The following is a 24,833-nucleotide window of genomic DNA, read 5'->3' on the forward strand; positions in this document are numbered from 1 at the left end:
AAGGATTGGAAAACTTCATCTCTTCCCAGCTGTGCAAAGACAGAGCTTAAAGGAATGCTTGTGTTTAGCAAGCCTCTTCACTAAAGTAAACAAAAATTAACTGAAAATAAGTGGTTGGTCACTGGTTCATAGTGTTTTCCAAAGTATTCTCAGTGAAAGCAGCATTGATTTTAGCTATCTTGAATGAAGCATTGTGGCCTACTTCTCCAGGCTATGCCCTGCTGCAGGCATTTCCTTCATTTCAGGACTGACAAAATTGCCCGTGTAGAGGGAGTTCTCCTCTGACTTCACCCTGTGCTTTTCTCACCTAGCAAGGTTACTGTGGGATGGAGCCTAATGGCTGCTACTCATTCCTTCAGTGACTAGGTATGTGGAAGTTTACCACAGTATTCTGTTCTATTTCCAAAGTAGTCTTGTAATAGTGGTAATCTCCTCTTCTGTAAACAGCCATATACTGAGGAGAAATTCAGTCTAACAGTGAATGTACTGAAGATCTCACTGAAAGCAGTTGCCACCCAGGCAGCACCTCAGTGCATAATGTTCAGAGCACCTCTAGCAAAGGCAAATCTGTGACATGTTTTAATGGTGCTGTCTCTAGTGTACTGCATCTAAGTAACTTATGACTCTAGTCATCTGACTTTGCATGTGTATTAGCATTTTAGTTCAGATGAGAAGTGTGCTTTTTGAAAGGAGTTTCTGGGTAATGCCCACATACTATGATTTCATCTGCATCATGGGGCAGCATGGCACTTCATTCCTTCTTAATTAAACCATACTGAGAGAGGCACTGCAGGGACACCCCAATGTACTCCTATAGTTCTCTGTGTTTAGCCTACAGGGCTGAACTAGAGCTAGTCTGAAGTGAAACAGTCTGAAATGCCTATAGATTGGCTGTTGGGTCCTCACTACGAACTCTATCTCTTTATAGATCCATTCCTATTCAGCTGCTGTACGTACTAGTGTAGGCATGACCTATGATGGAGATTGGTCTTCCTTTTGTGTAGTTAGTGCCTGTGTTGGAGAAATTAATATGATTTTTATTTCTAGGTGATATGTTTTAAAATAATAGGTTCCTTTGAAAATGAGTTTCTAGGACTCAGGTGGACAAGTTAACTGCGATTTCATTTTAAATGTGTGGGGAGGCAGCAAAGGGAGCTGATGATGAAGCCAGTTGACAAGTTTCATGGCTCCAGCATAGCTGTTTTGTGGGCAAACAGAACAGATAAGAAGGAAGGGCTAAAAAAAAAATGCTGTTGCTATGTGTATCATTTAGCAGATACAATTCCTTTTCCACACTGTATGTGTTCATATATACATTTATACAGTACATGAGGTGTATCAAAAGTAGACAGTTTTTTAAATAATGCCAGAAAAATGCAGTAATCAAACATCCTTCTTCTGGTCATAAAGAGACTGTGTAGACACTTGCAATTACAAATCACACTGACAGCTCACTGAAAAACTTCCTACTGATATTCCTTCATCCTTGTCTTTAGAGAAGTTTCTTTTTGCCTATGTGTATGTACTCTTCACCAGAAGCTGGAGGGAAGTCTTCTATAACTAACTAACTTACCTTTCTTCGGCATTTTAGGTTTGGGATTCCTCCTCCTCATAAATTTTAAAGACTCCTCCTATTTTTCAAGCGTTTTAGCCAGCTTTAAGAATTAGTGCAAAGAAAGAGCACCCCATCCTGAATCTTTATTAAGTGTATATATTTAAAAAAGAAAAAAGTCTTTGATATCAGATGTTGTGTTTCCTCATCCAGGGTATCTTAACTACACAGAATCTTATGACAAATTAGATCATATTGCCAAAGGGGAAAAATGTCTATCTTCCACCTTTAGTGTGTTTACAGTGGTTTGGTCATGAACTCTTCTTGTTCTGGCTCTCTTCTGTGATGTTGTCAGCACTAAATCATTTTGGGTCCCAAGTCCAAAGTGGAAGTACTTTTGTTTCTCTAAGAACGTCCAAATTCCTACCTCCCTCTGAGCAACTTTCAAAAAACCCAAGGTTGCCCCTATACTGTTGCATGCAGTGACCCTGTTGATGATGGTTCCTAAATACCTCAGTGGCAACAACAGTTTGCCGGCACAATGTCCACCAAGTACGTTAAATAAAAGTAGTAATATATGATCTTTCATAACAACCGAGCTCATCAAGAACAACCTAACTGTTTGCTTCCTACAACAGTCTGAACACCCTTTTAGCTTCATGGTTGAGAAAGCTGTACAGGCAAAAGCTTCTTCATAAAGGAAAATAAACAAAATCATATTAACTAGTATCTTCCCTCTCCCCCTTCCACTTTTCAGTCGGGCTCAAATAAACAGCTTCACTCCCCCTTGCTTTAAATTCAAGTCCATATGCAGATGATAAACAACATAGATGAAACATGAGATGAGTCCCTGCATACCTCTAAGCAGTTCTTTGTGCAAACCTTGTAGTCCATTTTCTGCTTTGCAAAATCCACTGGGCTGCTGTCTCTGCTCTTGATTCTCTGTCTCAAAGAGGCTGCATTCTGGTGGCATTCCCTTTGCAGATAATAACCCAGAAGTACAAGGGGCAAGTCACGTGAATAAAGCAACTAGAATTTTGCATCTGGCTTTCAGTAGTCATTAACTCCATTTTAAAGACAATATATATCTTGGCCTGACTATATCATGCTACTTTTGTTTACCTGTCTCCTGTTCAGCATGCAGAAAACCATTGTGGGGAAGAGATTCTTATTGTCTGCTGGAAGCATGATTATAATTTTTATTTTGCCCCTTAAATATCTCCTTGGATATGTAGTGGATGAGCACCTGGTCACTTGCCTTTGTGTTCTATTTGCATTTTCTTCTAGAATCTTGTCTGGAGAAGGGAACACAGGGCCGGAATGTTTTGGATCCATTTTGGATGCATGGGGCTAATTTGCATTTGAACCTCACAAATTGTAAAGTTTCCAGCTTCTACTCCATAAGAGATTCAAGTTTTAGCCGATTTAATGTTTACATATCCGATTCACATACGTGTTTGCCTAGCACAAAATAATCTTATAAATTAAATAGTATTGCCACTACAGAACAGCTGTTCCTGATGAAGCAAGAATTAAAAGCAAAATAAAAATTTTTAGTGTAATTGAGGGTGGGGGCACTTTTTCTGATTTTTTTGTTTTTCAGAGTTCTCTAATATAGTTTAGAAAAAATATATTCACTTTAAAAACTGCTGCCATTTGAAGTCAACACTTTCAAAGGTGATTAGTGATGTTGAGCTGCTTCATTTTGAGATGTCTTAAAGAGACTTCCGTTTTCTGAAAATTCCACACAGCCAGATCATGTGCATACAAACGAGCTGTGCCTTGAAAATCTTTGTCTAATCTATTTACATGTGATGGGCTGCAGCCTGCTGAGAGTATACTCCTTATTTCCAAACAAAATATCAACTTAGTTTCTCTTCTTTTTGATGTTGCCTGCCCCTAGGTGAGCTTTTCTTTCTGAGAAGAGGTTCTGGATGATGAAGTACATACCTGAATCAAAACACAAAATGAGGTAAGCGTAAGGGTATGAAGTCCAAAATGTCTTCAGTTCATTTAGGAGGAACAGTATGAGCCTTCCTCTGGCAACCCCAAACAGCTCCTTCCATGAACTTAAGAACAGAGCACCACATTTCAAAAATTAGGTCCTTCTGTAAACCTTGCCCAAATGTTCAAATTTGTTTTAAAGCCAGTGACAGAATGAAGGCCTGGCAGTGGTGGTAACTGCAATTCAAGTGTTTTAAAAGTATTTCTATGTGAGCTAGGGAAAAAAAGGGTCTGTTTACACCCAGAACTTTTCTTTTTGATTTTTTCCTCCCTTTGTTATGGTGGGAGGAGGGATAAGCTGTAAAAGTCTTAATTTAGATATATCTTCGCATACCGGCTGGGAGGGCTAGCGCAGAATGAGAATATGATCAAATAGAAATTGATAAAGAAGACTTTAATTAATGGCTGTAATGCTAAGATGATCATTGACACACTTGTTGTATCTTGGTTTTGTATTTTTACCCCCCACATTCTGTCTCTTGCAAAACTAATTACTTGTTTTTGAAAGACAGGAATTCAAATAGGCTGGTGACAAACTTCCCCACAGTGCTCTGCAGGAGATGTTGCAGAGAATGTTAAAATTTGTGAATGGAGTTGTACTGATTTTCTTATTAGCCTTCGAAGACATCTCAGTAGTGTTAGGACCCTGCTTTCTGCGAGATAAGTCACTTACCTATGAACAGCACTAGCAAGTACACTTTCAGAACATAGGGAAAGTAGATGGAGAAGGCGAATGGAAAGGGCAGCTTGATGGAGTATGTGCCAAAGGATTCAAAATAGGGCAGTGATACGCAGATTGCAAATGCTGTAAAATAACATAGTAAATCTTTAGTGAAAAGGAGGTGGACAATAATCAAAAAGCCTCGTGTAATTGAGAGCCTAAGTTACCTGTAAGGCACAGATAGCCCTATTATGTGCTGCATTTGCTGTGTCATTTGAATGCGTACGYATGTGCTGAAGCTGTACGTGCTGCTTTTTCCTTGAGTACAGTTTTATAGGTCTGAGGTGCTAACTGATCTTGATACTAGAATTAGCTAATATTTACTATTCAATACTAAGTTTAGGCACGGCTGTAGCTGCACTGCTGTCAATATGGTATCTGTGGGCACRTTTCCTTGCGGTAAGTATGATGAGCTGTTCTAGTCTAAGTATGGCCTAAGCTGGTAGGGTCAGCTGCAGCAGTGGAAAAGTCAGTTTTAAGATGTAAGTTTGTTGTAAGTTGTTTAAGATGTAAGATTTAAGTTTGATATAGTTAGTATGGAATGGGGGATCTGTGTCTCTTTCTTGGGGCTATTTTGTTAATTTACTCAGAAAGATGAAGTTTTGCCTGTGCTGTTAAAAAAAAAGAAAAAAAATCAACAGCAACAATCCAGAGTACCCAAATAAGGCAAAAAGCAGAGGAAAGAAGAAAGATAAGTGACATACAGGTAAATATGACAGTACATAAACATTTATTTGTAACTGTCTTAGCAACACAGGAAGAAATGTCTTAAAAATGCGAATGAGGCTTGAACTGATCAAATGTTACTAAAAAAGATAAAGAAAGCAAGTAGGTGGTCCCTTTCTCACCTCCTTACCTTTAGCCAGCACTGAGAGGGGGTAGAGCAGGATGCACAGTGAGAAGTTGAGCCATGTCAGTGGTAGGTAGTATATTCCCGTCCTTGCTAGCATGTTGTAAGTGTACCTGCAGCAAGAGGAAAGGGACATGATCTCAGAGGGATTAAGCACATCTTCAAAATAAAGACATCTATGAAATCCTCTGTTTTTTCAGTAGAGATTGGAGCCGCCCAGCTGAGAAACTACTTCAGAGCAATACAGCACTGATTTTGCTCAAGCTCTAATTCATGTCTAAATATAGATGGTTCGTTGTTTCAGGTGTTGTCTGTGGTGGTAGCCAAGAGCAGGCAGGCTTCAGCCCAAAGACGCTCTCAGAAACCGGTGAGATTTCATATTGCTCTGTCAGAAAATAGATTTCAGTTAGGGATGTTATGCTTGAAAGGGGCAGGTAAAGCAGAATCTGACTGTTGCTTAGGATTAAGAAAACGTGAGTTTATAACTACTAGCTGAACCATTGCTGAAGGATGTTAAGTACTGAGGTATTCACAAGTAGCACTTGCTCTTCTGTAAGGCAGCTACTTGGTGTGAAAAAACAGCTACACTCCAATGTATTTCAGTATTTTATTCTCACAGTGGTGAAAACTGAGTGCTGATGTTAATAATAGCTGTGAGTGTTTAAAAAAAAAAAATCCAATCAGGGTTTAGCAGCTTAGGAGAACACTTTAAAAACTGCTGGCCCAGTTAGAGAAATGACTGAAAGTAAATGTCCTCCCTCAGTTACAGGCACTGCTGAATCCTTGGTCAGAAAACAGAGAAACCAAGCACCCTCCTGCTTTGCTTTTGTCTCAGTTTTTGCTGGTGATAGAGCTCTAATGATGCTCTTCAGCACAATGTGCTTTGCTTCCTTGTGCTGCGAGGTGTAGGAAAATGTTTCAAATGTGTCAGAAAAAGGAAAATGGAAAACTGGTTATGTGGGTCACCCCAGGAGTCCCAAAACATAGACCAGTTCCTCCTTGCCTGCATGAAACTTCTGCTGGTTTGTAATGGGATCCCCTCACCTGGGCAGCATTCCCCTGTGAGTTACCAAACTTCACCAAGTCATTTGTGTTACTGTGGCTCGCTGGGAATCCAGAGTGGCCAGAATTTCAGTCCCCAAAGATAAGCTAATCCTAGCTAGCTTCTGTGACCTAAAAGTTGTGCAGCTACTTTATGAATACTTGAAAAACTGGTTTGATCGCATTTTTGGTCAGTTGAAAGGTTCCTTGCCCTGTTGTCTTGCTGGAGATATCAAAATAAGGATTTTTAAACCATACGCGGGATTGTTTCTGATGGATGGAACAAGCATTAAATTAACTTTCTGTGTTTCCCTCTTATTTGTTTGAGTAATTCTGCATCATTCCTGAACTGTAGAAGAAGAATTTGACAGATTAGAAATGTATTATCGTCTCTCAAGCTTGCCTTCCAGGCTTGCCTCAAGATTGTCTCCATTTTTTTCTTACTATTATTTTGAAAGCATAATCTCAATGCGGTATGAAAGGGAGACTCTTCTAGAGCCACTTGCTCTCAGTAGACCTCCTTGGACCGTTTATGGTAATAAGCAAAAAAGACCAAAATGGAAAACTTTGCAGAATTTGCTCTCAGTATATCATTACCCATAATCCACAGGACATTTATGTCCCTGACAAATGAGATGGGAGAGCTTGTAATACTTCACAACTATTTTTTTCTAAGGAGTGGAATAGATTCCTGTGCATGTTTGGAGATGGTCTCTCCTTTGAGATGCTGCACTTATGCTCTAAAATAAACCAGATAAGATTTCTAAATCAGTATAAATTGTCATACATTATTGTTTGAATTGTTCGTTTACTGCTCTAGACCACAGTATCTTGCCTATTAAACAGCCCCTATTATTCCTATGATGTTGGACTGTGTTGTTAAGCAATGATGTAAAATGATATGTATTGACAGTACTGTGTAGTTTATTTATTGCTTACGGTTTTGGCCTCTTTTACTCCAGCTGCCCAGAACATTTTCATTTGAGACTGAGGTCTACAAAATTAGCTTTACAAAATTCAAAAAGAAATGGGGCAGAGGGATAATCCATAGAATTAATATAAGTAATATATTAATACATGTAGTCCCAGGACTCTGAAGCTGACTTAAAGTCTGTTCACTTATACCAGTCATTTTGCTTTTTCAGATCTCTTTTTATAAAATCTATTTTCTCTGGTGCCTCAACCCGTATTCTCAGTCAGTTCCCAAAGCAATGTATTTAGAATAGTAGAAAGTGCATATACATATACAAATTTGCTCTCATACAGAGACTGGCAAGAGGGCTCTGTCTTTTTTAAACGCTTCTTAATCCCATATGTCTTTTTTTCCTTAAGTCTACAAACTGAGATCCATAAAGCCTTAAGCACATTTGAGAAATGACTGTCTGCAGACATCAATGAGAAAATCAGTAAGGTGGGACTTTCACGCTCATACCTTTGCCTGGTGCTCCAGGCCCAGCAGCCTGGGTAGCTTTCCATCATATATAACTTTTATGATAGAAATTGTTAATTCTATTACTATCCCTTTTGCCTAATGTGAGTTTTCCCCGTGGTGTGATATATGCCATACTGAACCAAAGTCCTGGCTGTCTGTGGCAGGAGCTCTTGGCTGTTTGAAAAGCACAGTGTAATTAACACATAGTAATTTATCTGTCATAGTAAAAAGTTTTTTGGCTGCTGCCTTTCTATGCTGTGGTTCTTTTATCTAAATGAGATGTTAAAAAAAAAAAAGTGTGCTCTTAAAGCAATAGGATTGTAAATCAGTTTGGGCAAATGCCATTTCCCTGGAAAATAGCTGTGATTTTCTTCTAAATTTGTGTTAGAAAGGTCAAATTCTTTGAATTAGAAATGTTAATGCAGTGATTTACCTCTGTAATATACTAGCTGGGTTTCACTCAGCTTCTCAGATATGCCAGTTGTACAAATCAATAAGTGTAGTTTATCAAGTCAAGCTTTTATTTATAATGGACAATACGCTTTTCTACCAATTTCAAAATAATGAAATAAAGAGCCTGCAACACAGCGGGTGGGTTCTGCTTGCTAGAATGATCTGCTTTCCTCTCACGGTTTCCCTTTGACCTCTTACCTGACCACATCTAATAAATTCCAGAGGAAAAATAAAACACACACGACGTATTTCCCTTGAACTTCTTCCTGACTGTTGATGACGACAAATAAAACAATTATTCTCTCAGTGATCTGAAAAGAAAAAAGAATTGTGAATTCAGATGGCATGTTGTATGGCTCTCATTTCTGTGTCGTTTTGACAAAATAGGAGGCCCTGGGTGAATCCAGTTTGTATTACGCAAGCTCCAGTGGATTTTTCACTTCTTGGTCTGCTTTTGTTTAAGACCCTGCAGTCCCCCAGGTTAAGGAATCAGAAGCTTGGTTGCAGCTACTATTGTAAGAGTGGTGGTTTGTTTGCCAAAGGGGATGAATTGGGGTGTTAGTAGAGGAAAGCTGTGGACAAGGTTGCTGCAGTGTCTGGCGCAGAGCCCTTCTTCCCCACGCTCAGTGCCAGGGACAGGCGGGCGAGCACCCACTGCCTTGCTCGGAGTCTTTGTGTGTGTCCTGGCCATGAAAAATGGATTTAAGCTTATTCTCCTTTATGTCAATCATTGCCATAATATTTACATCATAATAACATTTTTCTAGCGGTCAGACCTTAGCCTACCCACCAGATTTGCCTTTACAAATGACGACATATGAGAAAGAATTAAACCAGCACCACCTCCTGCTTAAAAAAATATTTTGACAATATTAGAGCTCAAGAATTTATAAATAAGTGTCTTTTCACAGCATTCTGGGACAAGCTTCGTATCTGTATACGTGCCCTGTTCTCCTCCATGGAACCTGAAAAATGAATGCATCTGCAGTGTTGAGTACTGCCTACAGCCTCCTGTGAAACCCTTCCAAATCTCTACTGGCTCACTCTGATTTATGCTCTATTTGAAAGTGTTAAAGGGGAAAAAATGCATGTGTTCAGCTGGCGTGACTCAGTATAACCTCACTGAGTTTTATACCAACTGGCCCACAGAGCCAAATCTTCCCTTAAGAACCTTAGGGTTGAGTGATTTTATGGGTAAGATGTCGAGCCCGTGTAAGGTCATGAAATGAGAATCAAATAGCAAGGTGATTTTTGTATGTGCGTTCATTCATCTTTACTTGTTTCCCCCTCCCCCTCACTCCTACTTTAAACCAAAAATGAAATTGGCCTCTCAGCAAGTTTGCGCAACAGTTTTGCTACGTAATGTTTACCAGTTCTTGTGTGGAACAGTTTGGCTACAGACTTTTTTTTTGCAAACCACATCTGTCAGATAAAGCAGATACAAAAATGTACAGCCGTCAATTTACTATGCAGCAAAACTATGCAAGAGCAATTTTTCATATAGAAACAGAGCGTGTCCCTCCCCTAGGGATCTGGTTCCTCATCTTGAAAAGCACTGAGTGGCCACAACAGATAAAAAAGTTTTATCACCTCTCACCCTGCCCTGACTGTAATTTTTTGCAGTAGATCCTGTCAGTCCCYAGCTCAGGAAGTGATTTCTAAGAAGGTAGGATGTCGAGAGGCTGGGAAATGGGGGTGGGACACAATTCCTCTCTGTGCACAGCCGCAGGGGAGCACGGGAGAACTGCAACTGCTGCTGCCAGATCCGAAACCAGATGCAGTGGAGATGGGAGAGGTGAGGTGGAACAGCCATCTCGTGAGGGAAATCAAAACAGAGATGAACATGGGGCCAGCCCTGAAGAGGCTTGTGTGCTGGAATGCAAGGAGTAAAGGAGGAGAATAAAAAGAACAGAATCTGGGTTAAAATCATTTTGGTGAAGGATGGCAAGAGAGTGCTCCCTGGGTGATGGGAGCAGCTTGTTATAGATGCTAAAATCAGATTAGGATGTGGAGAGAAAGTCTTGTAATGGTGCTAATGTGATATATGTTTCAGGAAATTGTCTTACCTGGAGACCAAAGATTTGTAATACCTTTGAAAAGGCCCATTTTTCAAATAGCTATTCACTCCTTAAAAGGTGATGCAAGGAGGCAAAGTGCTAGAGAACAGTGTGGATCGAGTGATCCAGACCTGATGGCATTTCAGTCAGAAGGATGAGCAGTAGACAGGTAGCTACCGTTCCTGGTTTCAGAAGGACAAGCATTGACCAAGGACGTGGAATGGCTACGGCCACCCACAATGCACCCTTGTGGTCTGAAAGTGGGGAGAGGCTTTCAAACTCCTCCTCTGTGTGGGGAGCAGACACACAAGAGGCTGCAAACACGGCCTGGCTGGGACTGAGAAGATTTCCAGCCACTGGGGGACTCATGTTTGGGAGGAGGAGTGGTGTGGGCAGTCAGTTTTATGAGCTGCAAATGATGGGAGTGAGTAATCAGACTGGGCAAAGCAGGTTAAGTTTAGTCTTTAAGTCTAAATGATCACAAAGCAGGCCCTACCTAGGTCTGCTGCTCCTCATGCGCAGCAGCCTTGRGCAGCAAGTGGTGGCATGCATCAGAGCCTGCAAAACTGAGAACCGCCGGTAGCCTTGCTTTGAAGCAAAGCTGCAGGGCAGCATGTGAGGCTGGTTGCTCTGCAATGAGAGGCAATCGTGGTGCCTTCCTGCGTATGGATATTGCTATCATGCCTCTTTCTTGTGTAAATTAAGAGGTTGCCTGCTGCCTGCCCTTGTTCCCCTTCAAAACACTATGCTGTTTCCTTTTATAGTCCTCACACCCCTTTAGGTAGCCCACACAAATGAGAGGAAGAGGTGATGGGGAGTTGGAGGATGGGAACCTTTGAAGCAAGAGACAAGGCAGGGTGCTATTTGGAGGAGACTAGTAAATGTCCCCTGCAAGCATGCCACTATACCCCCCCCCCCACTGTATACACATGTATGTGGTCACATATATAAATATATATACACACACGCAATATGTGTGCACGTATATGTCTGTGTATATATATAGAAAACATGTTACTGCTAAACCACAGCTTGTTTCTTTCTTAATTTGTAGCTTGCATGAATGAAAATATGGTGTTCTCTGCCAAAAACTCTTGCTTTAAAAAAAAAAAAAAAAGCAAAACCAGAAGTCCTGTGTTTTCACGCTGATAAAAAGGAAGTGCTGGCTGACACCTCGCAAAGCATAAATGCAATGGTTTCATTTTTCATTCTTTGTTGTCCTTTGTGTTAAAATCAAACTGGAATTTCCTTCATCTCCCAGCTCTGGTCTCTCATAGGATTCAGAAACTGCCATATGTTGGCATAAACTTCCACAGTGCAACCAGGCCATTTGAACCAAGTAAGAGAAAAAGACCAAATCAGATTAGCTGAGGTTAGGGCAGGAGCAGGCAGCACATTCACTTCCATTTTTTTACTAAGCCTGGCTGCCAGTATCACTTGGTACCAGAAACCCAGACCTCCCCCTCAAGCAGCTCTCAGATCAAGCGGGTGTTTAAAAAAAAAAAGAGAAGATTAGAAAAGTGCTAGTGAATAAGTGAATCAAATTAGGAATTAGTGATTTTGATATGAAGCCATAGCACATTGGTTTGGCCTGGTAAATCTGTTGTATTTGCACATGGGGTGAAGAACTACACTTTGTTCACAAAAACTTGAGGGGTGAAGTCTTTCCCTAGGTCTTCCCCTCCCACTCGCTGGCTGAGGTACCAGTGCCATCAGCCTTTACACCCTGACCAGGCAACTAAATCCCACTATCTCTTGTTTTCCAGCTCCAGCTGCACGTGATGGGCTCTCCTTCTCGGGCGCCCACATGGACCCTCGTGCTGCAGGACTGGGAGCCTCCCCTTGCACCCGCCCAGAGCCCGCCTCGGCCTCCCTTTCCCCGGGGCACCTGTCGCACGGGAATCATCTCTCTTTAGCAGCTTGGCCTGGCCCTGACCTGCCCAGCCCTGCTTAAATATCCAGTGGCCTGAGACTCTCTCCTTTGACAAGGCCAGTCTTGACCCATTTTTTTTGAGGGAACATGTCTGAGCTTGCTTTTCCATTATCTGTAACATGTACCTCAAGTGTTCCCTGTAAATGCCACTGCGTCATGACAAATGAGATTTTTGGCAGAAATCCTTTATCCAAACTCTGCTTAAAGCTTGTCTCTGCTATGATACATACAAAATACTTAGCCATCATGAGGTCGCATCCACATCCATCCTTTTACACTCAAGGTAACGCCACCACTGCCACATGCTTCCCTGGATTTGCTGCAGCCACCTCTTGTCTCACCCTAGAGATGGACTCTGAGACAAACTCAACTGCAAATGTGCATGCGTGTGCTTCCAAGGATGTATTTTCAGGTTAGAGTCAGGTTCTGGGCAGCCACTACCAAATTACTGCAGTTTTACCATTGCCATGATCACCTGCGACAGAACGGTAGTCTGCAGTTGGGTGAGCATCTTTGCTGTCCTTCCCTGGAGCACTGTGGAAAACCTCCCTGTTCTGCCCAAGAGGCATGGAGCCAGGTGTGGAAATCACACCAGGGGATGGCTGGCATGCAGCTGTGTAACCTGCACTCTCACTGCAAAAGCAGGCCAACCCAAGAGAAAGCAGAGCCTCCATCCAAACCAGCATATGTCACTTGGAAAGCACAAAATTACTGCTAACATTAAGGTAAGAGTTTTGTTCATGGCGAGAGGAGACTTTGGGGACAYGGCCAAGCAAGGATCCTGCACTAACTGTGCTGCGAGGTGAATACTGAGAGTCACTATGTCGTATCCTTCCTTGACCCACCTCCTCTGTGCCGCCCCGGAGAGCACCGCAGTGGTTGCAGTGCCTCTTGCTCAGGTCTCTCAGTGTCACATCTAGTGTCTTTTATGGTGACACTGCTGCACAAACTCTGTACCAAAGGGGGAGAGGAGGTGAGAAAATGGGGATGTTCTTTGCTTTTTGTGCTTACCTCAGCTCTGCAGTTTACCCACAGTGAGCACCACTCGGGAGTGTTTGCACAGGCTGCCCTGATCTCTGCTCCTGTGGAGCTGGCAGGAAAGGAGGTACCAAGCCTGAGCTGGGGAATGCGTGACCTCTGCCAGGACGGACCTTGCGTTAATGACTGCCTTAGACTTAGCAGGCTGCTTGTCTCTCCAAGACATGACAGGAGATTTGTTACAGGGTATGTTAGATTAGATACTTCTCCCTCCCTCCCCCCTTGCCCAGATCAGTATAAGAGCATGTAAATTCAGGCTGGGGAAAAAACAGTTAATTGCATTTTGACAAATTTGATGCCGTACTTGGTGAGCATCACCAAAAACAGAGATTAGTCTCTCAATTATTAGTCAATCAATTTCTGATGGAGAATTCAAAAGAGGAACATCTTCGCCCTTTTAATATGTCATTTGACAAAAATGGGCTATCCAGAAAACTAAAAACACAACTAACTGCTTTTAGTCTTCTACCTTCTGACTGCTGAGAGCAACACCAGTTTCGCCAGTATTCAAATACTAAGGATTGGAAGGTTTGAAGTTACACTCAGCTCAACAATTTTATTTTTTCCARTGCATTAAGAAAAGTACCAAAACCAGAGTTTAACTCCAACAGGAAACAAGAGTGTACTAGGGAAAATGTCAGAGAATCATCTTGGGTTTTGCTGTAGTATGTGATACCTAGACCAGTTTTCTGCCTACAACTGAAAGCATGCTCCAAAAACCCTTTAAAATGTCAGAAGCTCTAGGTGTTGCCGCAAGTTAAGCATATCTGCATGAGTGTGGGCAGAGACCCTGAAAGAAAGAGTATGAGAATTCTCTTCTCTTTTCCCTGCCAGTACAGGCATACCTTGGAGATATTGCGGGTTCGGTTCCAGACCACTGCAATAAAGCGAATATCGCAATAAAGCAAGTCACACAAATTTTTTGGTTTCCCAGTGCATGTAAAAGTTATGTTTACACTATACTGTAGTCTGTTAAGTGTGCAATAGCATTATGTCTAAAAAAATGTACATACCTTAATTAAAAAATACTTTATTGCTAAAAATTGCTAACCATCATCTGAGCCTTCAGTGAGTCATCATCGTTTTGCTGATGGAGGGTCTTGCCTCGATGCTGATGGCTGCTGACTGATCAGGGTGGTGGCTGCTGAAGGTTGGGGTGGCTGTGTCAAGTTCTTGAAATAAGACAGCAAGGAAGTTTGCCACATCGACTGACTCTTCCTTTCAYGAAGGATTTCTCCATAGCATGAGATGYTGTTTGAAAGCATTTTACCCACAATAGAACTTCTTTCCAAATTGGAGTCAATCCTCTCAAACCCTGCTGCTGCTTTATCAACTAAGTTCATGTAATATTCTAAATCCTTTGTCATCATTTCAACAATGTTCACAGCATCTTCACCAGGAGTAGATTCCATCTCAGGAAACCACTTCTTTGCTCATCCATAAGAAGCAACTACTCATCAGTTCAAGTTTTATCATGAGATTGCAACAAGTCAGTCACATCTTCAGGCTCCACTTCTAATTCTAGTTCTCCTGCTGTCAGTTCTAGTTCTTTTGCTGTCAGCCTGTCCTTTGAAGCTTTGAAGCCAGGCATCGACTTCTCCTCTCTAGCTATGAAAGTCCTAGGTGGCACCTTCTTCCAATAGAAGGCTGTTTCATCCACACTGAAAACCTGTTGTTTAGGGTAGCCACCTTCATCAATTCTCTTGGCTAGATCTTCTGGATAGCTTGCTGCAGCTTCTACATCGGCACTTGCTGCTTCACCTTGCACTTTTATGGTATGGAGACGGCTTCTTTCCTGAAACCTCATGAAYCARCCTCTGCTAGCTTCCAACTTTTCTTCTGCAGCTTCCTCACCTCTCTCAGCCTTCACAGAGTTGAAGAGAGTTAGGGCCTTGCTCTGGATGAGGCTTTGGCTTAAGGGAATGTTGTGGCTGGTTGGATCTTCTATCCAGACCGCTAAAACTTTTTCCCTATCAGCCAGAAGGCTGTTTTGCTTTCTTATCATTTGTGTGTTCACTGCAGTAGCACTTTTTGAATTTCCTTCCAGAACTTTTCCTTTGCATTCACAGCTTGGCTACCTGTCTGGCGCAAGAGGCCTCGCTTTCGGCCTGTCTCGGCTTTCGCCATGCCTTCCTCACTAAGCTTCATCATTTCTAGCTTTTGATTTAAAGTGAGAGCTGTGCGACCCTTCCTTTCACTTGAACACTTAGAGGCCATTGTCRGGTTATCAATTGCCCTAATTTCGATATTGCCGTGTCTCAGGGAACAGGGAGGCCCGAGGAGAGGGAGAGAGATGGGGGAACAGCCAGTTGATATAGAGCAGTCATCACACACACAACATTTATCAGTTAAGTTCATCGCCTTATATGGGCACAGTTCATGGTGCCCCAAAACAGTTCCAATAGCAACATCAAAGGTCACTGATCACAGATCACCATAACAGATATAATAATAATGAAAAAGTTTGAAGTATTGTGAGAATTACCAAAATGTGACACAGAGACATGAAGTGAGCACGTGCTGTTGGAAAAATGGCACTGATGATAGACTTGCTTGACACAGGGTTGCCACAAACCTTTGATTTGTAAAAAATGCARTATCTGCAAAGCACAATAAAGTGAAGCTCAATAAGATGAGGTATGCCTGTACTAATTTTTCTTCTGCCCTTAATTTTTCTCTCTTACTCTTAAGCAATTCTGTTCTGCCCACACTCCATGACCTCCAGCAAACCCTGTTTGTTATCTAGTAATTCAGGAGACTCAAGATGCTGGCGGTTCTCGCTGCCATCTCTTTGCTACCCCACGAAAATGTCTCACACTAGTCTAAAAATAAACATGCACATGTCAGTGAGGAAACAACATGGAAAAAAAACGTCTATGATGCTTAGGCTCTGAATGCATTGCCGTCTGGCTGCAATATGCTTCTTGCTCAGCTAACCTTCAGCTACTGATCCTGTTGCTGCAGACAGGATGCCAACTCCTCCAGAGGGCTCCCAGGTGAGTGCTCACTGGGCACTCCTGGATTTTGCTCAGGGCCAGCCAGGCTAGCTGGAAGAGTCTGAAGGGCAGCTATTTCCCAACACAGCTCTATTGTGTGGTGTTAATTTCTGCAGCTAGCAAACCTAAAGGTGGACCAAGCTCCTTGCTGAGGAAGGGAGGTGATCCATTCAGGCTAGGTTAGCATGGGCTTGTCCCCAAGGGTGGCTGTGGTCAAAGTGTGTAGGTCATGGAAGGAAGAGCCTCAAGAAGGTGGCTTACCTGCAAAAAACGAGGGAAGAGACGGCTTTTATCAATGCCAGCAAGGATGTGTAGGATCTCCAGTACTGATAACAGCTGGCAAAGGCGCATCACRAGTCCTATGGAGTAAAATGTGTCGGCCAACGAATCTACAGCCAAAGGGGGGAGGAAAATTAGACTGCAGTTATACAGAAAAATCTGGACCAACTACCAAGTTTGCTCTTGACCCATGGCCACTGAAGATGACAAGAAATAAAGTTCATATGGTACCAATTCTTGGGGTTTCAGAAGAAAAGATTTGGGAGGGGAGGAGGGAAGAGGGAACTTTAACTGCAAAACTGCAATGACCAAGCTTTTTCTTCCACATTTTGCCTTTGAAAACTAGGGCATATCTATTATTTTGCTGTATCCAAAAATATGGCAGCCTGCTGCTTGCTGTGCTGGGAGGTGTGCAATCCACTGCCTTCTGCTCTGAGATGCAGAGAGAGGAAGCTGAGGAGAGGCTGGGATTCCCTGTATCTGATCCAGGGGCAAACCCTGTGCAGGATGTTTTGGTTTTTAAATATCCCTTTATACAGAGGAGTTGTTGCAGTTTCTGCCTGTATCTATAGCCATGACACTTCACAAAACAAGCAGACCAGAAAGTAGATATCTTCTGTGCTTACAGCTGCCCACCATCTATAAATTACTTTAAATTTGCWATCACTAATTTTCTGTTTTTGTGCCTTGACTCCTTGGCAGCTGAAAGAGAAACGTGCTGTAATGCTTTGGGAGATAAAAAGTTGTGCGCAGTAAACGCAAATATATTCCCTCCTAGTGGTTTCAATGGGAGTTATATATACAACAATGATTGGACCTAGTCACATTTAGGTCTGTGTCTAAGTCAAATGTTATGGGCAGACTACCAAATACTGCAGCTCATTAGCCTAAAAAGAACTTGATTCTTGATGTGGTATAGCTAGAACATAGGTATCAGTAATTTGTTCATCCTTTTTAACATTCATCTGCACTGGAACAAGTAGTATTTTGTCACTCTTACTGAAACTGCAGCCCTCTCTACCCACTGTTGAACATAAACCTGTTCAGGATCCTAAGTTTATTTCTAATTTGGTGTTTATGTGTATCACTGCCTCTTAAAATATTTAAGTAAAATACAGAAGGAATCCTACCTTTGCCAAATGACATGAACCTGATGATCATATTGGTGAATATCCAGGAGTGTCCACAGAACTGTATTAAGTCATACGCAAAGAGGTAGGTGTTCATGGTAAAGCTGTGGAGGTGAAAATGGTAAAGCAAACTGTATTATTCATTACGACAGTCAAACTCTTGGTTCTTTACAAATTGTGTCCTCTTTGACCAACAGTAAACAGCTCAGTGACCGCTGTGTCTGTCATTAGTCACAGAAGAGTACTCTTCTCAGCAGAGCAAACGCTGTCTGTCGCAGTATATACATGTACAGACACTTGCTTCCCCTGAGGCCGGCGTCGGGGCGGCCCAGATGTGCACCCCTGTATCCCTGTGGCAGTCCAGGGACCTACAGCACCTCCCAGGGACACCGGCCTCCAGCCTCCTTTGCTCCTGGGCAAAGGTGATCTTCTGGCCAGAGAACATGCCTCAAGCTAACATTTAAAGCAGTGTAAAGTGCAGTGCAAGTAATTCACAGTGCTGCAAGCAGACAACACAAGTACAAATATTTATAAAAATGTAGATAAGGAAATGGAAAGGAAAGCCACAGTTCAATCTATACTAGTGCAATCTGAAAGGTATCTGTTTTTTCCTCGTTTAACCACCTTGCTCTGCAGGTTTTCTTGATATATGTTAAATTAGGGACTTTGTCTTTCTGCACATCTTATGTTTCAAGTTGCATTTAATAAAAGTGAATCTTCTCCTGTTGGGGCAGAGTAACTTCTATAGCTATTCCAATCTAACTTTTATAGCTATTCCAAATTTTTGCAGAACTCCATGGGTTCTGGAGATATTTACTTTCCCTCTTCCAGAACGCTATTTTCTTCTGACTTATTCCAGAGGGAGGTTTGCCTCTTATCCAGATACAAAAAGGAGTGTCTACCTTCTTTGAAAATGCCTTTGTCAGTTTTGGACTAGAATTCATCTCCCATATGAATATACTTATAATTAACGAACTAGTTAATTTCCTGTCACAATGGGTAGTAAATCCCTTTCCTTTGCCCCTTAATCCAATGTGTACATATCGTGTGATGCATCTCTGCTGCCAAACTTTATGCATCATTTTTATCTACATATTAACGAACAGTGAATGTCTTTGTTTAGAAATATCTAAAAATGATGAATGAACATACTTCTTTCCTAGCATAGTAACATGCACAATTGGCAAACTGATCTAGATGAAATGATCTTCTAAATTTTTATTCTAAGTATGTGCTAGGGACATCATAGCAAATGTTTTTCTTTCTCTCTTTCTATTAAGCAGGATAGCTGCTCTTCATGTCATTACTTCTAAAAGCCCAGAAAGAATTGATGGCATAATTTATGTCCTAAGAGATACTGGTGGCCTTGGATAGTATGAAAATAAGACACATCATAAGAACCCAGAGAATGTTTTCAACACACTTGTATGATACAACTTAATTGGACTCAAGTCCAGCAGGATCTATAAAAATTGTCCAAGAATTCCATCAGCTTTCATACTGAACGACACTTTGTTCTCTCTCTTCCTAAGAGAAAAACAGAAGGGACACTGTACGTTAGAAAATGGCAAAAAATTAAGACCATTGTTCTGATTTCAGATGCAGCCTTATTCTTGGAGCTCTGTAATGTATGGAGTATTTATAAAAACAGCTGTAAAACTCTTGAGGCGTTGGCAGCCAGTGCCTCCACCAGTCCCTCAGTCTAATATTGCCATGTGGGCTTTGCACTGGATGCAAGCCCAGCACATGGTTTCTCTCTTGTTCTGAAGTGCAGTTTGCAACATCTGCCTCTCATCTTCAGAAAGGTTTGGGCTTATTTTCTGAACACTTCCTCCATCAGCTGGCTAGAAGATTGTTTTCATAACAATTCTTAAACTGCATAATCTTGGCTAAGCAGAGCATAACTAAGAGGACTTTTGTAAACAGAGCTTCATGCTAGTGTTTAGGCAATATGGGTGCCATTTTATGTTAAAATTTATGATCAGAGTTCGTGAACAGCAAGTCTCCCTCACTTGATGATGCTCTCGATGTGTGAAGGACAGGCCCTTACCTCAACATGGGGTTTTATCCTGCTGTGTTAATCCCAGCACCAAAGGTACCTAACCAGTAAGATCTTTAACAGAAGTGGAGAAATTTGCAGAGAATGAATGGGGATTTAAATGTAATCAAAGGAAACTGAAATGTGATCGTTCTCTAAGGCCTTTCTTATCCACCAGGAGCTGAGGCTGGCCTCTTCTGGGGAACCAGAAGCAGACTGAGGTCAACTTGTCTCACTGTCCTGACAGTTTTGTGTCCCAATACCAAACTTCAGCCATGCTTTTCTATTTAAAAGGTCACTGGCAAAAGGGATTGCCTTTAATTAGACTTCCTGCATTTCATGGTTCATAGTAGGCACCAGTCCACATTTATCTTGCACCATCTGCTTTTGCAGCACCCCAGTGGGCAAAATACCAACTAGGAGATCAACCAGATGCCTGCAGAGAGATGTCTGAGGACGGCCTCTGCTTGGATGCACTGGCTGGCCATATGAACGTCACTTGTCCTCTCCAATATCCTGGTTCTCAAAAAGGATTTGCTGCTGCCTTTGCTACTTGTAGTGCTCCTTGTGCTTTAATGCTCCTAAGTGGTTTTTAATATCTCTCAAACTGAAGGTATTGTGGGGACACTGCACCCTTTGGTACACTGCCCATACAGATGTTGGAGGAAAGACACAGACATGGGTCTCGCAGTAATCAGACCAAGAAGGCTGGATGTGCTGTCTGTTGTTTTAGTTGTCATTTCTGCCTTACTTATTTTCGCTGATTTCACAGAGACACACTGAAACATTAGATATCAAGCTTGCTTAGTGGAAATACTTCACTTTATCTTCTCTCTCTGGGCTGGAAACCTAGAGAACTAGGTGAAACATCAGATCACTCAGACTTAGTATACACAGCAGCATGTTCTCAAGCATCCTCTGTTCCCTCTGCTCACTGGTGAGATTTTAACAGTAACACAGTTTTGGCTTGGAAAGTCTGATGTGTTTTCACAAGCAGAACAATTACAGAAAAATATATTTTTTCTTTTTTTTTGGTCATTTTCAGTCTGAGGATGTTTAAGATGTCTCTGCAGCGCTCTCCTCCGAGGCGAGCGTGGGAATGCTTGCGTTTGGTGCCTGCAGAGCGGTCACAGCCGAGCAAAGAGCAGGGACAGGTGCAGGGTCCAGCCTGGCCGGGTGCGGCCATGGAGGAGCTGGGTCCCAATCCGGGAGGCTCCCGCACCCGCCATCGTGGAGCAGCCGCCGCTGCTGCCTTCCTGTGGGTGCGCAGTGGCCGTGGTGAGAGACGCATGAGGAAGCAATCCCTCACTGAAACCAGAGAGCAATGTTCCCTTTTCTTCTTTTTCTGTAGGAAAGGTCAGCTAGAAAAACCCCTCTGCTGACATGATTTCCTTTTAAGTCATATTGGTTTGAACTTCTGTCCCTTCCCCCTCCAGCCCCTGTTATAAGCGTTGCAGCTCAGGAAAGAGAGAGCTACGGAGAAACAGCATAAAAGACACATTTTTCTCCTCTAAGCGCATCCCACCCTGCTTTGTTTCCCCTTTCTTTTTGCATTTGAACAGTCCAGGTCACCTTTGCTCAAGAGATATTACCTGTTGCAGGGACCAGGTCACTGCTGCGGCTCTTGATCTTTCTCTTTCTCTCTCTTTTGCAGCTGCAGCAGCTGTTTGTTAGGAGATCACCCCTCCTCTTTCCTCTTCCCCCACCCCACGACGTCACCATGTATAGCACTAAGCAGGAACAACACTGCACTTCCCGAGAAAAGAGTTTCTAACCCAAAATATCTCCACCCTTTTTGCCCTGCTCCTAGCCCAGCCAAACAGGACATAACATAACCTAGATCCATTTCTTGCTGTTGCACCTGTAGCTAGTCTGCAAATCCCACTAACTTTGCCTCTCAACCCAGAGCAATATTTTGAAGGATCACCAGAGAGAAGAAATGCAAAATTAAAAACCTGTTTTTTTCCTTCTGTTTAAACTGTCAGAGCTACAACAGTGCTAGTAACACATTATTAAATACTAAGACTGGGAGCGTAGCATAGAAGGGGCGCTTCAGATTAGTTCACACAGATAAGAACTGGAAAATTCAAATTCAAAATATTTCTGCTAGAAATGTCTGTTTATTCATATCCGTGTGAAATATGGGCACTTTCGGCTGGAGAAAGGTATGGGTACATCATAGCTTTCTTCTGCCTTTAAATGTTTTGGGTACCTCAGCATAAGTCAAATGAAGAGTAAGGTCATTGGCAAGGATGATAGGTGTACAAACTCCTTTCTGCCAATAGCTTAATTTTCCCACTGGCACTCAAGTTAAAAGCATGTACCATCTTACAGAGAGGTTTAAAATTTGGCATTTTGGCTGAAGGAGCCACCAAGGACATAATGACTATCTGGCAGGATGTCACACATTAAAGTACAAAAAAACTGGGGAATAAAATGTGCCTCCATGGGTCCCACAGCTGCTGTGAGTGGTGTGGGGCTCCTGGCAGGAGCTCACAGTGGTGTGCTGGAGGGGCAAGAAATGCTTCCCAGGCGAGTGCATGGGTTCCCGTCACTGGGGCACTGTAATGGACTTGGCTAATCAGACACTATCCCTTCAGGTCTGGTTTTCACAGGACTGCTGAGGTTGGAAGGAACCTCTGGAGATCACCTAGTCCAGCCCCCTCCTCAAGCAGGGTCACCTAGAGCACGTTGCCCAAGACCATGTCCAAATAGGTCTTGAATACCTCCAAGGAAGGAGACTCCGCAGACTCTCCTGGAAACCTGTGCCAGTGCTCAGTCACCCTCACAGGAAAAAGGTTTTTTCTCATGTTCAGACAGAACTTCCTGTGTTTCATTTTGTGCCCGTTGCCTCGCGTCCTGTCGCTCGGCACCACTGAAAAGAGTCTGGTCCCATCCTCTCGACACCCTCCCTTCAGATACTTGTACACGTTGATAAGATCTCCTCTCAGCCTTCTCTTCTCCAGGATGAACAGGCCCAGCTCTCTCAGCCTTTCCTCATAGGAGAGATGCTCCAGTCCCCTAAYCATCTTTGTGGCCCTTCGCTGGACTTGCTCCAGYAGTGCCACATCCCTCTTGTCCTGGGGAGCCCAGAACTGGATGCAGTACTCCAGATGTGGCCTCACCAGGGCTGAGTAGAGGGGGAGAATCACYTCCCTCGACCTGCTGACAATGGTCTGCCTAATGCAGCCCAGGATATGAGATATTTTTTATGAGAAAGTCCTTCTGTGAAATACTTTTTTTTTTTCCTGTGCATGGTTTGCAGTTGAAAATGCATATGAGGTCTCTTTAGCCATGCAATTTTGTTACGGTGTTTTTGTAGTGTGATGACCTAAGGCTATGAGAAAGGAGGATTTGTAACAAGAAGGAACAGCTTTTATCAGACCAACTCCTGCAGCTGGGAGAAATGGGAGTGCTTCCAGACACACAGGTAGCTCTCCAGGGTTTGAAGAGATTTTGTGCTTAAATATTTTAAAATTCTGTAAGTTAAAAAGGCATTCATATGAAAACAAATATTACACACAGCTATTGAAAACATGTTAGCTGGATATGGGAATACTAAAGTCCTGAAATAAATCTATCATTTATTTTTGGAAAAGAAACTTTCTTCTCCACTCTAGCTGCTTGTCTTGCAGACAGACTCCTGTCTAGAAACTACTTAACCAGCGTTGAAAAAATGCATCTATATAACTGCTGGCATCTCTTAAAAGAAGCTCCATGGCTGCTCAGCGCGTGTTATTCCTGAGTCTCCTGGATTTCTCAAAATCTAAAGCAACCGAGTTTGATTTTCCTGCATCACAGAGTGGGAAAGCGTGTGCTCTGCCTGAGAGCTCTGAATGCGTGGGAGCCCCTGTGGGCAGGGGCTGTCTGTGAAAAGTAACAGCAGCCCTGAAGTATTTCATGTGATATGAAAAGAATCTCAGTCTCTTCAAATAGGAAACACATTCACCAGCAAGAGGTGTGTGGAGCGATTAAGGGAATGCTGGATAACTCTGCATAAAACACCTGCTCCTCTTATGCATGGTTTTTGTTTCCAAAACTTTGTTCTAAAAGCAACATGCAGACTTGTTTTAAGAAAATAACCCATATCCCTTAGATTTCATTTTAATGACATTCATAGCCATTGACTTCATGGCTCCTTTCCTCTGTAATTAAAGCTTTTTGACAACTGAATTCAAGCCTGTGTTTTGGTCAGTGGATTCACTGGTTTAAGCACTGATCAGTAAAAGCTCTTGAACCCAGGCTTGATTTGAAGCACATGCTCTGGTGGTGCTGACTTCAGTTAAAGCAAGTGTGTAAATCCTTGTTTGCCTGGGGGCAGCAGCTGCACCGTCCTGGCTAGTCCTCCCTGCACGGAGTTGGTGGTCGGCCCCTCGGCGCTCATGACCAGCCATACACCTCTGCGGGAATACCCTGATTTGGGGAATTCATGGCTTTGAAGCATTGTTCTTCCAGACCACAAGCCCAGTATATATCCCATATATCCCAATACTGCAGGTGGGGGTAGTCGATAGAAAACATCAGACTAGTCTCTCAGCATAGGACAAAAATGCAATGCAGTGTATTTCTGTGATACACTTTAACTCTGATTTTCATAAAACTATCTTTACATGGAAGTCACTTACTTTTATGATTCCAAGGATGACTTCTTTCCCAGTTGATTATTGTAACCTGTTCTCACCATTCCTAAGGAACCAGAATCTGCATATTCAGGGACAAAATCATCTATTTTTTCAAGGGAATTTTTTTTTATTATTTCTCTTTCTTACRGAGGGTGTTGTAAATAGCATCCCTCTGTTTTTCATTTGAAAAAAAAAACTTTTATCCTTTACCAGGAGTTCCTGTCCTTCCTGCTCATGCCCAACCAGTTCCTTTTCAGCAGGGGAAATCAGCTGGTTTTGTAAGGGAGGCAGTGCAAAGACCTCACAGACCTCCCAAATATACCACTACAGTTATCAGGAAGAATTAGTAGTAGATGGGCTGGGGGAATTCCCTTTTTTCAGTGTTAGCTATCACTGAGTCACTCATAACGGAAGTTGTGATAATAGTTTCAGACATCTTCAAGGAGCTAAATAGTTTGCACAAGTAGTGACTGTTACCCTGTTGGGGGGAACTTTCCTGTGCAAGAAGGAAATGTGCTCTATTTTTCTTTTTTTTAAAAAAGACAAAATGAAGGTTTAAGTATCTTGAAATACTGCTAGTGTCCAGTGCTTATATTCAACACAAGTCCTTTTTGAATACACGTGAGTACAGACAGGATTTAACACTTGTCCGGAGGGCAGTAGCGTGAGTTCTGCTACAAGTAGCAG

General features: G+C 42.4%; 1 protein-coding gene across 2 annotated transcripts; it reads right to left on the minus strand.

Annotated features, from left to right (window-relative positions):
- Positions 1–1,682: 1,682 nt before the first annotated feature.
- Positions 1,683–24,254, minus strand: HACD4 (3-hydroxyacyl-CoA dehydratase 4). Of its 2 annotated transcripts, none has more exons than XM_026073567.1 (7): positions 24,150–24,254; positions 17,487–17,590; positions 16,339–16,466; positions 8,252–8,364; positions 5,134–5,240; positions 4,230–4,361; positions 1,683–3,502 (listed from the first exon to the last, which is right to left on the minus strand). In XM_026073567.1, the coding sequence occupies exons 2-7, from the start codon at positions 17,581–17,583 to the stop codon at positions 3,420–3,422; spliced, it is 660 nt and encodes a 219-aa protein (XP_025929352.1). In that variant the 5' UTR covers positions 17,584–17,590; positions 24,150–24,254; the 3' UTR covers positions 1,683–3,419. The 2 variants fall into 2 exon arrangements, with proteins under 2 accessions (XP_025929352.1, XP_025929351.1); XM_026073566.1 differs by lacking the exon at positions 24,150–24,254 and adding an exon at positions 21,117–21,194.
- Between the last annotated feature and the right edge of the window lie 579 nt (positions 24,255–24,833).

Source organism: Apteryx rowi, unplaced genomic scaffold (assembly GCF_003343035.1).
Source record: "Apteryx rowi isolate R43461 unplaced genomic scaffold, aptRow1 scaffold_37, whole genome shotgun sequence".
Classification (NCBI taxonomy): Eukaryota; Metazoa; Chordata; class Aves; order Apterygiformes; family Apterygidae; genus Apteryx; species Apteryx rowi.